Below are 15905 nucleotides of genomic sequence, written 5' to 3'. Positions count from 1 at the left end.
TTTCTAGACTGTTGATGAGAGCAGCAGAAGCACATGGGTTTATCAACTGCTTCTGTTATCATACTCCACTATGACAGACTGAGGTACCACTGTACCCTGATCCCTGATCGTGAGGGCCTACTGAGGACTTTATCAGTGAGTTGGAGCACTGTACTTCCAGCCTGAGTCCCACTGCCTGCATTAATGCATTGCCCACTGACTTCAGCCTCGACTGCGCTGCAATGCAGGGCTTTTTTATAAGGCAAAACGGGGAGTGGCGCCTCTCTGGGGCTCTCGCTTTCCGTGTCTGTCTTTGTGACATTGACTACATTTGTGTCAGTACGAATCAGTTCAATACGATTGCTATACTGCATCTTAAATTCTGCAGTGCCATTTCCATTTTTGGTTTAACTATTACTTTACAAAAGATTCCTTAATATTCTCTTGTGTAAACAATACCCTCAGGGGTCTTCAACAGGGGGTCCGCGGTAGTACTGTGGGGGGTCTGACAATTATTGTGAGTGGAAAAAACATGCAGTAACCAAACATACAACATTAAGTTAACTACAGCTAAAGTTAACATTCAGTTAAATGGTTTATTGTCCTTATCACAAAAAACAAAAAAAAATAAAATACAGTATCTCACAGAAGTGAGTACACCACTCACATTTTTGTAAATATTTTATTATATCTTTTCATGTGACAACACTGAAGAAATGACACTTTGCAACAATGTAAAGTAGTGAGTGTACAGCTTGTATAACAGTGTAAACTTGCTGTCCCCTCAAAATAACTCAACACGCAGCCATTAATAAACCGTTGGCCACAAAATTGAGTACACCCCTAGGTGAAAATGTCCAAATTGGGCCCAATTAGCCATTTTCTCTCCCCGGTGTCATGTGACTCGTTAGTGTTACAAGGTCTCAGGTCTGAATGGGGGTGTGTTAAATTTGGTGTTATCACTCTCACTCTCTCATACTGGTCACTGGAAGTTCAACATGGCACCTCGTGGCAAAGCACTCTCTGAGGATCTGAAAAAAAAATGTTGCTCTACATAAAGATGGCGTAGGCTATAAGAAGTTTGAGACCCTGAAGACCCTGAAACTGAGCTGCAGCACGGTGGCCAAGACCACACAGCTGTTTAACAGGACAGATTCCACTCAGAACCGGCATCGCCATGGTCGACCAAAGAAGTTGAGTGCACGTGCTCAGCGTCATGTCCAGAGGTTGTGTTTGGGAAATAGACGTATGAGTGCTGCCAGCATTGCTGCAGAGGTTGAAGGGGTGGGGGGTCAGCCTGTCAGTGGTCAGACCATAAGCCGGTCATCAAATTGGTCTGCATGGCTGTCGTCCCAAAAGGAAGCCTCTTCTAAAGATGATGCACAAGAAAGCCTGCAAACAATTTGCTGAAGACAAGCAGACTAAGGACATGGATTACTGGAACCATGTCCTGTGGTCTGATGAGACCAAGAACAACTTATTTGGCTCAGATGGTGTCAAGCGTGTGTGGCGGCAACCAGGTGATGAGTACAAAGACAAGTGTGTCTTGCCTACAGTTAAGCATGGTGGTGGCAGTGTCATGGTCTGGGGCTGCATGAGTGCTGCCGGCACTGGGGAGCTACAGTTCATTGAGGGAACCATGAATGCCAACATGTACTGTGACATACTGAAGCAGAGCATGATCCCCTCCCTTTGGAGACTGGGCCGCAGGGCAGTATTCCAACATGATAACGACCCTAAACACACTGAGGGTAAAAGTGATGGACTGGTCAAGCATGTCACCAGACCTAAACCCTATTGAGCATCTGTGGGGCATCCTCAAACGGAAGGTGGAGGAGCGCAAGGTCTCTAACATCCACCAGCTCCGTGATGTCGTCACGAAGGAGTGGAAGAGTACTCCAGTGACAACCTGTGAAGCTCTGGTGAACTCCATGTCCAAGAGGGTTAAGGCAGTGCTGGGAAATAATGGTGGCCACACAAAATACTGACATTTTGGGCCCAATTTGGACATTTTCACTTAGGGGTGTACTCATTTTTGTGGCCAGTGGTTTAGACATTAATGTCTGTGTGTTGAGTTATTTTGAGGGGATAGTAAATTTACACTGTTATACAAGCTGTACACTCACTACTTTACATTGTAGCAAAGTGTCATTTCTTCAGTGTTGTCACATGAAAATATATAATAAAATATTTACAAAAATGTGAGGGGTGTACTCCTGTGAGATACTGTATGTATGTATATATATATATATATATATATATATATATATATATATATATATGGTAACACTTTAGAATAGGGAACACTAATTCACTATTAACTACGACTTTTCCTTCAATAAAGTCCTAATTTTCTGCTTATTAATAGTTAGTAAGGTAGTTGTTAAGTTTAGGTATCGGGTAGGATTAGGGATATGTATAATATAATATAATATAATATAATATTTTTATAGATCATGCTTAAAATGCAACACTTAATTTTCCATGGTCTGTCTCTATCCACCAAGGCCTGAAAAGAGTTATCCTACGATGTACTATGCATGACTATAATTGCAAAAGTAACTTTACATAGCAGTTATTCACAATATGATTGTTTTTCTTTTTTCTTTTTTCTCTTTCTCTTTCCAACTGAAGTGTTTACATGATGGCTTTTCATTCAGTATGACTGCTTCCATAGTAATACTATTAAAAAAAAGTTTGCAGTCAGTGAGAAATTCAAGAGCATTCCTGAGCATTACGTAGCAATGTCAAAGTCATGGGTTTGATTCCCAGTAAATGCATTAACTGATAAAAAGAATACCTTGAATGCAATGCTAGTCACTTTGAATAAAAGTGCATTCCATGTGCATGAATGTAAATCAGATATTTTATTCAGAAAGCAAGTATTAAACTTGATCAAAATTGACAGTTACACATTTATAAAGTTACAAAATACTACAGTTACAAATAAGTTCATTTGAAATTTCAATAGTAATATTTTTTTACACAATGTTACTTTTTTAACTGTATTTTTGATCAAGTAAACACAGCTTGTGTGAGAATAACATAGACTTCAAAAACATAAAAAAATATTCACAACCTCAAACTTTCGGAGGGTAGTGTAACTAATGTTGAGGACTTCTAAAACAGCCATTCAAAACATTTCACTGGAACTGCTTCTGAATATAACACAAAGGTTCAGTTAAAAAAAAAAAATAAAATACTGCAAGAATTTTGCATACACATGTCAATGTTAAGATGCTTACGTATGCCTGGGAATTGCACAGGATGTCATGTAAAAATGTCAAAGCATGCATACTACACGCTGCGCACAAGCAATCCCCTTTAAGTTTTAAGAAATGGCTGCAGTATACTGTACAGTTGTAGCCTGACAGTTCAGAGAGCTGAGGGAACCCAAACTCCCCAGACTGCAGACATCACTCAGAGCGATTGTTTAAAATTGAAACAATTTCTGCTTGAGAATTTCATAAATGTAGGAAATGTACAACTGATTTAGAAGTGTTAAAACTGAGCTCTACTTTGAAAAAGCAGTTTTCGTTTGAGAGCAGGAAAGATTTATGAGCCTTTCTCTGTGTCTGTCTCTAGGAGAATTTCTTAGATGTAGATTAAGAGTAGCTGTCAGCTAAACACTTCCAAAGAAGTCAAAGCAGCTGTGGTAACAAGACACTGTCAGAATAGCAGTTGGATGCCAACCCTTTCACAAGGTCACAAAAACAAGCCATATGCCAATAGCAATAATTGCACATATCCACATAGAGTCAATAATAAAAATGCAAAAGGTTTGTGTATTTTCAGAATAACAAATTAGTTCATCATCTTTTTTATAGTATGAGCAATTTCATCAAAGCACATGCATTGCAGGAACTTGAAACTGTTTCTATTTGCGATTCACAAAATGGAACCCATTGAGAGAAACTGAAAGCGAGAGAGAGAGCTTGCTTAAGCATATGTTCAGAGAAGTGTTGTTCACTAGAGGAGCATCCTGGAGTAAGCTATCCGTCAACAGAGAGCTGGGAGGGAGGACTTGACAGACACATTTATTAGGAATGCGATGACAGATGACACATAGCTCAAAGTGGTGTAAAGGGATGTGTGTGTGGGGACTGCTAATTGCATAAGAACAGATATTTAAGAGTATTAGTTCAGTGCGGTACGTTCCCACACCTCCAGTATTATTCATCTGGTTTCTAAACAGCTGAAAGGCTGTACCTCATATCTTTCCCTCTTTGTGTTATGCTTATGCTGTTATTCTTGTTTTTATTTTCATTCTCTGCAGTGCTCGGTGGCAGAGCATTATGGGAGCTCAAGCACTCGGTGACATCTGAGAGGCGTGCCTCTGGGGGAGAGGTCTGACAAATGCTGGGTATAGTTCCATGACTGGCCCCGTGACTGCTGAATTACTCCGCTAGGAGGTCCACTAGCTCAGAGAACACTCTGTGACTGTGGATAGCCAAACTGTGACGTGGTACAATCTCTTTATTTCTTTCTGCTCATGCAGAATAATGGCAAAGGAAAAAATCAAGTAACCAAACAGTGACGTGATACAATGTCTTTCTGTCTTTCTGGTCATGTAGAAAGACAGCAAAGAAAAAATAAATAAAATAAAGTTGTCGAACAGTGATGTGAGCAAAATATATTCTTTTGTGTTCAACAAAAGAAAGAAACTCATACAGGTTTGGAATGACATGTGGGTGATTAAATGATGACAAAAATGTCATTTTTAAGGTGAAACATCCCTTTAATGTGTGTAGTCATATAGAGCATGCTTGTGTTATATTTTGCACATATATTTTCTTTTGAAGTAAATGAAGAAAATATGTCTACAATTCATGAATATAAATAGTGTAATTTGTGAACTGCTAATATACAGCTATCTATCTACTTTTATTAAATTAGTTATATTGATATGTGTTTAACCAAGTGTTATAAAACATTTAATTAAAAAATAAATAACTACATTTAAATTAATATGCAACCACACTTTAAATCAAACCTCCAAACTAGTCTGCACAGAATAATGATAATATTAAAACAATAAAATAAAATTACCAATCATATCCCTTGGACTTGGCAAGAAAACTGCCCAACATGCCCCAGCGGTTTAAGCGAATCAAGCATTTTTTTTATAAATTATGAAATATAGCATTAAGTGACAGTGGTTAATAATTTGTATTAAAATTGGAAGTAATGCATGGAAAAGAACTCCCATCACTTACAGTATTCATTTCTGTTGGCTGATATTAAATATGCATCTAAACTCTGTTGACTTCATTTAGAATATAATTTGCTTTAGTTTCAGTACTTGATATTATTTCAAACAGGAATGTTTTTGTACTATTCATTTCTCAGAGCAGCAGTATATCACTAGCTATCTGTCTATCTATCTATCGGACACAACTCACGAGAATCCTTACTTGACTCATGAATAATTATTAAGTAATGCGACTATGACATTTATATGAAGACTGCCTTTCAACATCAGCAGAGTAATTAATATTCATAATCTTTGCCCTCTCCGAAGTGATGTCACAACTCATCCATTTTCAGTGTCCCTCCCCACTCTAAAACTCATCTCCCTGCAGAAAGTGGAAGTTCAAGCTCATCAGGGAATGAGCCATAAGTTCACAATGTACCCTTGAGCAAGGCTCCAAACACTAGCTTGCTTCAGGGAGGCTGTCCCTGTAATAGGGTTGCTCTAAGTCACTTTGGATAAAAGCGTCTGCTAAATGAGTACCATCACAGAACCATGGTACCACCACAGTAGGAAAACAGATGCTTTTATCCAAAGTGCTTGAAGCATACTCATTACAGAGACAGTCCCCTTGGAGCAACCTAAGTGTCTTGCTAAAGGGCACAATGGTGATAGTTCATGGATCGCCTGTTGCAATGCTCAAACTAGTAACTGTTTGATTACAAGCCCAGAACCACTGTGTCATCCTATTAATAAAAAAAAAAAAAAGACAAAAGTAAGAGAGTGTGGGAATCATCAGTTGTCCTCTGCGCAATGCGGAAGGAGATACAAGTGCTCAGGAGGCTAAATGCAATGGAAGACTCTTTTAAGGTTAATCTCTACTGTATATATGAACTAGTCTAATCTGTTCTGCAGCAATATTGATGGATCTGATAGTGATGCTAATGCATTAGTCAGAGCTCTCATTGCAGGGCTGAGGTTGCATAGTTATTCTACACATGCCTGCGTAGCATAAAGACCTACTTATGCATTTATGCAAAACAGCAATGGTGGACAGTACTCTCTCTTGGTTTCTCTTTCTCAAAACACTTGAATTAGAGCAAAGAAAAAGTTTATCACCATTTTTATATCTGTCTACTGTGAACCTTTAAAGTAATCTGTGAAGCCTTTTTTTTTTTTTTTTTTTTTACCTTGGTGTGAAATGACTTCCTGTGGATTTAATGCACATATTTTGTAGGTCAATATTTGCTAATTAGTTATTTACACAGAAAATCACACACCATTAGCCAAACCATATGATAATTACTTAAAGGGATAGTTCACCCAAAATTTCATGTTTATCTGCTTACCCCAAGGGCATCCAAGATGTAGGTGACTGTTTCTTCAGTAGAACACAAACGAAGATTTTTAACTCAAACGGTTTCAGTCTGTCAGTCAATGATTTGAGAGGCTTTGAGAGAAAAAACAAAACCAAAAAAACATACACAGACAAAACCAAATTAAACCCTGCGGCTCGTGACGATACATTGAGTGTACATAATATAGTGTACCTATCTCTCAAATGGACCATTGACATTCTATCTACAATCTCAATTAGGAGTATCAATGGTCCATTTCAGAGATAGGTGGCGGTAATGCACTTATAAGTCTGTGATCCTCCATAAAGCGAGAAGAAGAAGAAGACGCATCGGCTGTTGTGTGGAGAGCTCAGGACACTTGGACAGTGCGGCAGATCAGAGGTAAAAAACTATATAAAACACTGTTCAGTTTCTTGCACAGACTGATCGTTTCGCGTCTTAAGACCTCAATGTATCGTCACGAGCCGCAGGGTTTAATTTGGTTTTGTCTGTGTATGTTTTTTTTTTTTCCTCTCAAAGCCGTGAGTACCATTGACTGACATTATATGACTGACAGACTGCAACGGTTTGAGTTAAAAATCTTTGTTTGTGTTCTACTGAAGAAACAAAGTCACCTACAACAAAGTCTGTCTATAACTTTACAATAAGGACCCATTAGTTAACATTAATGGTGGTGGTTGAGGAGAGACCCCCCCCCCCCCACATGATTGTAAAGCGCTTTGAGTGTATTGCAATACACATGAAAGCGCTATATAAATGCCTCATTCATTCATTCATTCATAATGCATCTATCTATCTATCTATCTAAAAAGAGCCATTCATGAACACATGCTGAACCTAAACAGTGCAAATGTAATACAACACAGATTAAGCAGCGAGGGCAATACAAAAATCAACCGGCGCTCCTCTGCAATGTCTGCGATCGTGAACAGGGCTCGCCATTATTGCTTGATTTGCACTGGTCGGGGTGGTATATTCTCTTGCCAGGTAGACAGTAATAACTCAAAGCCGGCTGCCACAGACACTCGGATGTTCCCCCGGTGAGACTGATTTGATGAGATGGCGATGCCTCTATTCATTTGACTGAGGGGCCTGCAAAGCCCTGAGCGGATCACAGAGGTTTGCATCTCATATCTTCAGTGGCTCAGCCATGAGAAGGAAATGCATTTACTCATGTACACACACAAAAACCATGCCATAACCAGCACACATACTGTATCTACCCAGATCCATACATGCAAATGTACACAAACAGCACATGTTCCCCAGTGTGTCATACAGGTTGTTTTGAGTTCTACATGGGTGAGTTGTGCATCAGTTAACCCCAGGAAACCCCTGCACTAGTGCCTCAACGGCTCAATGCATCATCTTCACGCAATCAACTAATAAAACCCAATAAGAGTTTGTAATTCGTTTTGATTGAATTGGGCTGTTTTGCCATTATAAAGCCCGTGGCGGATGTTCTGTGAGGTCTGTAAACAACATCACAATCACAGCAGGTGACTGCTGCTCATAGATCACTGCCTGAAATTAAAATACTTAATGAGAACATCCAACATATGTGCATGGATTTCACATCGAAGACATCAACAGCTTGGTCCGCAACTTGCTTAGAATCCTCCTTGATCCCTTGGCAAGTTTTTTCCAGGATCTTAATCCCAATTAAAGTGATTACAATGTCATTTGTTTTGTGACGAGATTCTAGCAACATGTTGTTAAGGTGAGAGGTGGTTTATCATATGCAAGAGCATATGGAGCTCACCAGCAGTGGAAACAGGAAGTGATCAGCCAGAATTACCAGGAGATGACTCCGGAGCGGAGTAAGCTAGGGTAAATCATGGCTATCAAACACTTTTCATTTCCTTTAAACCATTTTACTGTACCATAAAATCTCCATGTATCCGTGAAGGAAACATCTTGCCCCGCCTCAGACCATGATAGATAATGAAATAAATGTCTTAAGAGGATTAAAAATGCTTGGCCTGGCAAATCTGTAAACAGCCGGTTTCCTCATCCGACATGTAACTACAATACATGTGTCAGGGAAAGTTTACAGCTTTCCAAATATTGGTCCAGCGAAGCGGGTGACAGAAGATGCGGGAATGCGCCGGCCGTGGGGTTTGGTGAGGGGGAAGGAGCGTAGAGGAGCAGAAACGAGGGAGGTGATGTACGACTGCTGAGTCTGAAAATGCGGCCGTCGAATTTACAGTCTTGCTGAAGGGGGGTGGGAGTGGGAAGATTTTAAAAGATGTTTTCCAATTATAAAAGATTGTACAAACCGGGAGGAGGGTAAACGGTGAACGTTCATGTGCTCCAGCTGTGTGTGTGAGTGTGTGTATGTACCGCTTCTTAACCTCTGCGCCAGCTGATTTATACACCCACTAACACACTCCTGAACTCCAAGAGTGTAATTAAAGTAGGGCGCTCAAAACGAACATCCATTCCACGTTAGTTGCTCTCTCTGTGGATTTACTGTGATGTGGGGTGAAGAGGGTCTTCTCTCAGTGGGGGCAGGCCAAGGAGGTCTATAATACCTGGAGAAGGCTAACTGTTAGCATTAGTATTCATCTTAACAGTTCCAGGACCACCCGGAAGTGTGAGATTTAAAATATGCTACACTTGCTCATGGTCCCGCAGAACTTTTTGAGCCAATCCATGCGACTAAGTGCATTTTCAGATTTGTAGATCGTTTGCTTTGTTCCAAAACAGGGACTTAAATTGTTATGTTCTTGCATTTTCTTCTTGGTTTGGTTTGCTTTTACAAGGCAACATTTCAAAGTTTACCAAAATGTTTATGCACGTCTCATATGAGTACAACCATCCTGTTGTTGGTAAGAGTGCACCTGTTTATGTTCTGGGATTCTGTCATTCTTGTAATGCACCTGTTTCAGAAGAGAGCAATTAAGAACAGATTGGTTTGTTCGTCTGTTGGGTCGAATTGTTTTCTCACCACAACTGAACCACTCTGGAGTGGTTCATTTGCAATTGGGCCAAGACCAGCTCATTCAGATGATCTCGGACCTATTGTTTTGGTGCGGATCCAAACAAGATTGTTGTGTTCACACATGCCTAAACAAACTGAACTAAGGGTCAAAATGCACTAGGTTCTGAAACAAACTCTCCAAATGAGCCAGGTGTGAAAATGTCCCAATAACATATACCACAACAATGCACACAGTCTTAAACCTTTTACTGGTGACTATCCTGAGCTATGACATGAGTAACAGCAGACAGGGGAAAGTCAATTTCAAATTGGTAAGGGTCTTGTAACAATCAGGCACTGGTAAAACATCCACTTTAATAGAATTGTGCAAAATATTGTTATATTGCCAGAATACAAAACAAGTTTTGAATGGTCAAACACAACAATCTTCTAGAGAATGAGAAGAAATCTTACAAATGAGAGGGTGACTGTGGTGATTGTATGCTCTCTGACAGTTGACATCTTGATGTTTAGAGTGTAGGTACAATTTTTTCTTACCTGAATGTGTTATATGGTGAGTTTATGAAAGGAATAGTTCACCCAAAATGAAAATTCTGTCACCATTTACTCACCCTCGTGCTATTCCAAACCTAGAATATGACTTTCTTTCTTCAGAGGAATACAAAAGACGATTTTTTTATTTTATTTTATTTTTTGGTAAACAATATCCTACCAGCTCCTTTTCGTATAATGAAAATAGCAAACTCCACAATGACAAAAAGCACCATACAAGTATCATAAAAGTAAGCCAAGTCTTCAAAAGTCATACAACAACATTGTGCAAGGAACAGAGGGAAATTGATGATGCTATTTATCGAAAATCTTGCCCTAACTGGGCTGACAGGAGCGCCTATGTTTCTCTTAAGCAGTGAAATATTTATCTAGCCTTGTTCTCTAAACTGAGAAGCAGACAGACTACGTCATTTTTCTTGATGTAAATGTCAGGTATATATAATCATATAAGGTATCATATAATAGCATAGTATATGTTCACTCTCTATTAAGTAAAAAACTCTCCTGATGGGAATGTCAGTTTGACAGGAATGCCCTTATGTCTAATGTCTCGCAGCTTTATTTTTGGTTTAGATCGGTGCTGACCGATTTGACACTTTGTTCCATTGTCATGGTGATGAAGAGAGAAAATGCATCAAAACAACTTTTAAGCTGTGCTGATTGCCGAAGTCAAGAGCGTGGACCTCAGCTTCTTGAGTTAGAGACATACTGGTGTTTGATGCTCTTATGCACGACAGTCAGATGTTCAGAAATGCGAGGAGCTGTTATTTAAGTCTAAACTGTTCTAAAAGACTTATTCTCTTGAACACCCGAGTACAAATAAAACAGATAGTTCAGTGGTGTGCATTACAGTTACTTTTTTACCATTTTGATTGTCTGTTTTTATTTGAAGGTTTAAATCTATTCGCAGACGTACAAGTATTAGTACCTGAGTCATCAACCTTCAGAAAAGAAGATTCTGTAAACCTGTGGTTATTAAAGGGTGGTGTTATTAAAGGGACTTAAATGGCAGAGTAAGAGCTTCAGTGAAAAAAATGACTTCAATGCCAGTCCCTTCCTCACACAAAGCTATCATAATATAGTGCACAAGTCATATATACAACTTTTATGTGCTTTTTGGAGCTTGACAGTTACAATCACCATCCTCTCATCCCTTATTTATGCAATTTTGTGTTCTACGAAACACAATGTTTCATGGAGATAAAAAAAGAAGAAAAAAAAAAGATATTTTGAATATCATGAGGTACAGTAATACAGTCAAACCAAAAATTATTCAGACACCAGATATCATTTTTGATACGATATTACTAGTGGGTGCAGGACACTAGTTCACTTATGTAAAAGAGGGTAGCAAAATAAAGTAAACTGTGACATATTATAACCAAAAATTCTTCATACGGTGGACTACCAGTGAAATTGATCAAAATTTGGGACCAAAAATTTGATTTGACACTTTGACCTGACCATGTTTTGTTACATACCTTTCTATTAAAAAAGTTATCTGACGAAAAGCTATCAAGATGAATTTGTTCTGACAGTTTAAATCTTGAGTTCTTGTGATGCTTTATTACCATTTTCTAAACTATAGCAAATAAACTGTGATAATGTGAGAAATTTTGAAGATGTCTGAATAAATTTTTGGTTTGGCTGTAATTCATTTGCGATTATCGAGATGATTTTTTTCTGACACAGTTTAACTCGAGTTCTTGTCATATTTTATTACCATTTTCTAAACTATAGCAAATAAACTGTGATAATGTGAGAAATTTTGAAGATGTCTGAATAAATTTTTGGTTTGGCTGTAATTCATTTGCGATTATCGAGATGATTTTTTTCTGACACAGTTTAACTTGAGTTCTTGTCATATTTTATTACCATTTTCTAAACTATAGCAAATAAACTGTGATAACGTGAGAAAGGTGTCTGAATAAATTTTGTTTTGACTGTGTATCACTTTCTTTCAATGTAGTGGTCATTTTTACGTTCTTATTTTCTAGGAAGTGAATTTTCTGACTCACCTGTCTGCGAAGATCACGGGTCTTCTTGGTCATCTTGTCAATAGCTGAATTCAGTGGGTCTCCTTTTTCTTTTCTTCCGGTCTGTGATAAAATGGGAGAAAGGTGGAGAAAGTTGGCGTTAGTCATGTAATATTGTTCTGCAAGCTCACACCAGTAGAAGATGAAAGAGCAACAAACAAATCAAGAGAGAAAGGTTAAGTTAAAAATGCTGTTGTCAGCCTTGAGTGGGGTTTGGTGAAGGTTTTTAAGAACCACTTGAAACTTGAGGCCTTTAAGTGCCTCTAAATGTAGACACAGCAGGGATGGAATAAAGCAAGTGCCGCATAAAGCAACAATAGAGTGTAGACACAACCAACGATAAAAAAGACAGAGTACTATAGGGCACAGTAGCAAGTTTTACAGACAGACGGACATGAAGGAATCTTCTGTGCTACATTTCTCAACCTCAAAAATGGCTGGCCACAGGCAGGCCCTAAAACGTCAGGGATTAAACCTTTATGGCAGTATAAAAGCCACATTGCGGGGTGCCGAGAACTCCATCTGATGAAGCTGAAAGGACACTGTAGCCTGAAGCAATTTGAAAATTGCACACAACTCTGAACAACTGCTGCACAACTTCATTCTTTTACCAATATTGTATGGATTGAAGCATAACATAAAACCAGCTCCAGCTTGGAATTATACAGATGTGAAGGTCTATAATAGAAGTAGTTTTCTATTATATTCCTAAGCACGAATCAGTTCTGTTTTTGTATCTCCAAACCTTTCATTCAATCATCCGGCAGTTTAACTTTAGAAGGAAAATTAACAAATTTGTCCAGGGTCACACTTTCTAAATCATCAATTCACAGGTGCTGAACAACAATATGAACTCTCCTACTGACCCACTCGATGTGCGGTATAATATGCTTATAACCAGTGATTGGAATAACGGCGTTATAAATAAACGGCGTTACTAACGGCGTTATTTTTTTTCAGTAACGAGTAATCAAACGAATTACTGTTTCCCCCGTTACAATGGCGTTACCGTTACTGACAATAAAATGTGCCGTTACTATATTATATTATTAGAATTTAATTTTTCAGTTCATCTCAATGGATGCGCAGTGTAGCTGTATTTGACGTACCATAAACTCTAGTGTGACGGCGCACGGCTCGCCGTCGCGTTCTCTCACATACACGAACACGAACAAAGATACAGAGCAAGAGAGTCTTTCATAAAATGCAGAATTGACGCGCTGCATGTAAACGATATTCTTTGTTGTATTTTCCTGTCAAAATAACAGAGTTCCTTTGGAATTCTTCAGCTTAAGAACTGCCGGTTTCTCTGGTAGTGGGCGGAACTAATGCGCAAACGACAATCTCATTGGCTGGCGCTCACCTACTATCGTCCCTGTTTTGATTTCAGCAAATCAATTCGAGCGAACGCAGACAACGTGATTAATATTCATGAACCCAGCAGCTCATTAATCCTTAGTGCGTTTTATATTGATGACAAATATGCATTCATACTTGGTTATTCTAATTACTAAAGTTCTATCATCATATAATTTTAAAATCTCATAATATTATATTATAATGCTTGACTGACTGATACTAAGTGTCAGTAGATACATAGTGTAGATTAATGTACAATGTTTTATAATAATAATTGATTCTCTTTAGTGTCCATTTCATTAATTTAACATATTTAATATTGGGAGCATCCAAAGTTATTTGACATTTGAACATTTTTTAAAAGTAACGCAATAGTTACTTTCCCTGGTAATTAGTTACTTTTATAATGATGTAACTCAGTTACTAACTCAGTTACTATTTGTGAGAAGTAACTAGTAAATATAACTAATTACTTTTTTAAAGTAACGTGCCCAACACTGCTTAGGACATGCAGTTAGCTTAGAGATGGAGGCAAAGCTGAAAGACAATTACACACACACACATACAGAAAAAAAAAAAAAAACATGACTAATGTCACTGGCTGGCTTTATGAAACTTCCTGAAATAAAGGCACAAAGATTACTTTATTTATTATTTTATCAATCTGCCTGAAAGGTACAGGGTTGATTCAATCGGTAAATTCAATTGGTCGATTCAATTAGTTCAGAAAGAACCAATGCCTGAATTGATCAGGTAAGTGAAATCAAATTGTCTGAGGCACATAACAGCAAGTAAACAAGCAGAACTGCATATTTCACTTTGTTTTAAAGTCTGGGAAAGAAATTGTATGTGTTAGTTTGGGTGGACAACAATCTTTATCACTAGGTCTATAGGCATTTCAATGTTTTAAGTACAAGACAAATCCATTTCAGATAAACCTTGCCAATTGTGGCCACATAAAAGGTCACTTTATATGTTGGTCAGACTATCTCTTGCTGTTTAAATACATGTTTTAGCCAAAATAAGCTGCAGTGTGGACTAGACTTGATGCTGTGAGGGAAAAGTCTGGCTATGCGCGACTAGTTCAGGAGTGTCATGCACCATATAATCTGAATGCCCCTGTTTGCTTCCTGTCTGATTGTTCCAGTGGCTGTTGCCCTCAAAAATGGATTCTCGTTCCCCTGTCAGAGTGAGCTGGTGAAATGTGCTCGGGTTGAAATGAGGACGGTTCCTCTTGTTAGCGAGTAATTAAAGATTTTGCAGCGGTGGCGGCCGTCTCCCCTAGGTCCGATCTGCCAGACAGCTCACAGCTGGCTCCTGTATGTCAGTGTCAGAGGAAACTCTCACCGTAGATGACAACACACGTCCCATCTCTCTCGCTCTCTCTCTCTCAGCAGCGAGACTGCAGGCTACGGCTCCGAACAAACACAAACAGTATCCTATTAAATATGGACAGCAGGACTGAAACGGCTAAATGCCTGCAAGAACTTGCCAGAAAATGATACAGTGGACAAGGGTGTATGAGAAAAAGATAATGGTGCAATGCAGGGATGTTTAAGAGGTCGTTTGAAATATATTTAAAGTGTTTTATTAGGAATGCTGTCTCAAAATAATTTAAATAATCGCTTTTTGTCCCAGTGGAATAGCTTTTTTAGATAGACAGATAAATAGACAGATAGGTAACACATTATTTTACGGTTACACCTATTAGTTGCTTATTAGCATTCATATTACTAGAATATTAGCCATGTATTAGTGCTAATTAAGCACATATTAATGCCTTATTCTACATGACCTTATTCTACATCCCTAATCCTACCCAATACCTAAACTTAACAACTACCTTACTGACTATTAATAAGTAGCAAATTAGGGATTTATTGAGAGTTAACGAGTGTTACCTATTCTAAAGTGTTACAGATAGATAGATAGATAGATAGATAGATAGATAGATACCATATGATATAAAATAACAATTATTGCATGAAAAAAAGTATTGTATTCAATTCATCATATGCATAACTGAACTAATGATGCTATTAAACATCTTATCAAAGAAAAACCAAAACCATGTCAACGTTGCATAAACAATGTTTCACAATGGTAAAAGGTCAGAATCAGTCTGAATGAAGATTATTTTAGCTACATAATGATCCATGTGCAAAGGTTTTTGACCAGGCGTGAATTGATATTCAAAGCAGACTGTTAATTAGGCTATCTGCTTTCATTTGGAAGATGACCCTCAGAATAAGTACTGAATACTGAAGCCACCATAACCTTTACCAGAGCCACCATTTCAAATAGTATCCTTAAAAGCAGCATATGACTTTTTTTTGGCACCATGGAGCGCAATTAGGAGGCTAAGCTCTAAGCTCTCTACCTTTCAGCAAAGAGAATGATCTGAAATCAAGCTCTCCTAACACATTGCAGCATGAAGTTCGTATAACTCAGAGCAGGGCCCTAAATCAGTCCTGTCTGAAACTCAC

At 38.3% G+C, this 15905-nt stretch overlaps 1 protein-coding gene across 5 annotated transcripts in view; it reads right to left on the bottom strand.

The window, feature by feature from the left end:
• Positions 1-15905, bottom strand: part of ctnna2 (catenin (cadherin-associated protein), alpha 2) — a 489293-nt gene that overhangs the window by 85488 nt on the left and 387900 nt on the right. For all 5 annotated transcript variants that reach the window (XM_058790056.1, XM_058790072.1, XM_058790064.1 and 2 more), the window contains one exon: positions 12043-12123. In XM_058790056.1, coding sequence (XP_058646039.1) covers positions 12043-12123 — 81 coding nt within the window. The remainder of the gene's footprint in view (positions 1-12042; positions 12124-15905) is intronic.

This window comes from Onychostoma macrolepis, chromosome 01 (assembly GCF_012432095.1).
Source record: "Onychostoma macrolepis isolate SWU-2019 chromosome 01, ASM1243209v1, whole genome shotgun sequence".
In the NCBI taxonomy this organism is placed as follows: domain Eukaryota; kingdom Metazoa; phylum Chordata; class Actinopteri; order Cypriniformes; family Cyprinidae; genus Onychostoma; species Onychostoma macrolepis.
Note: the sequence above shows the minus strand (reverse complement) of the source record. Positions and strands in the feature narration are given on the sequence as shown.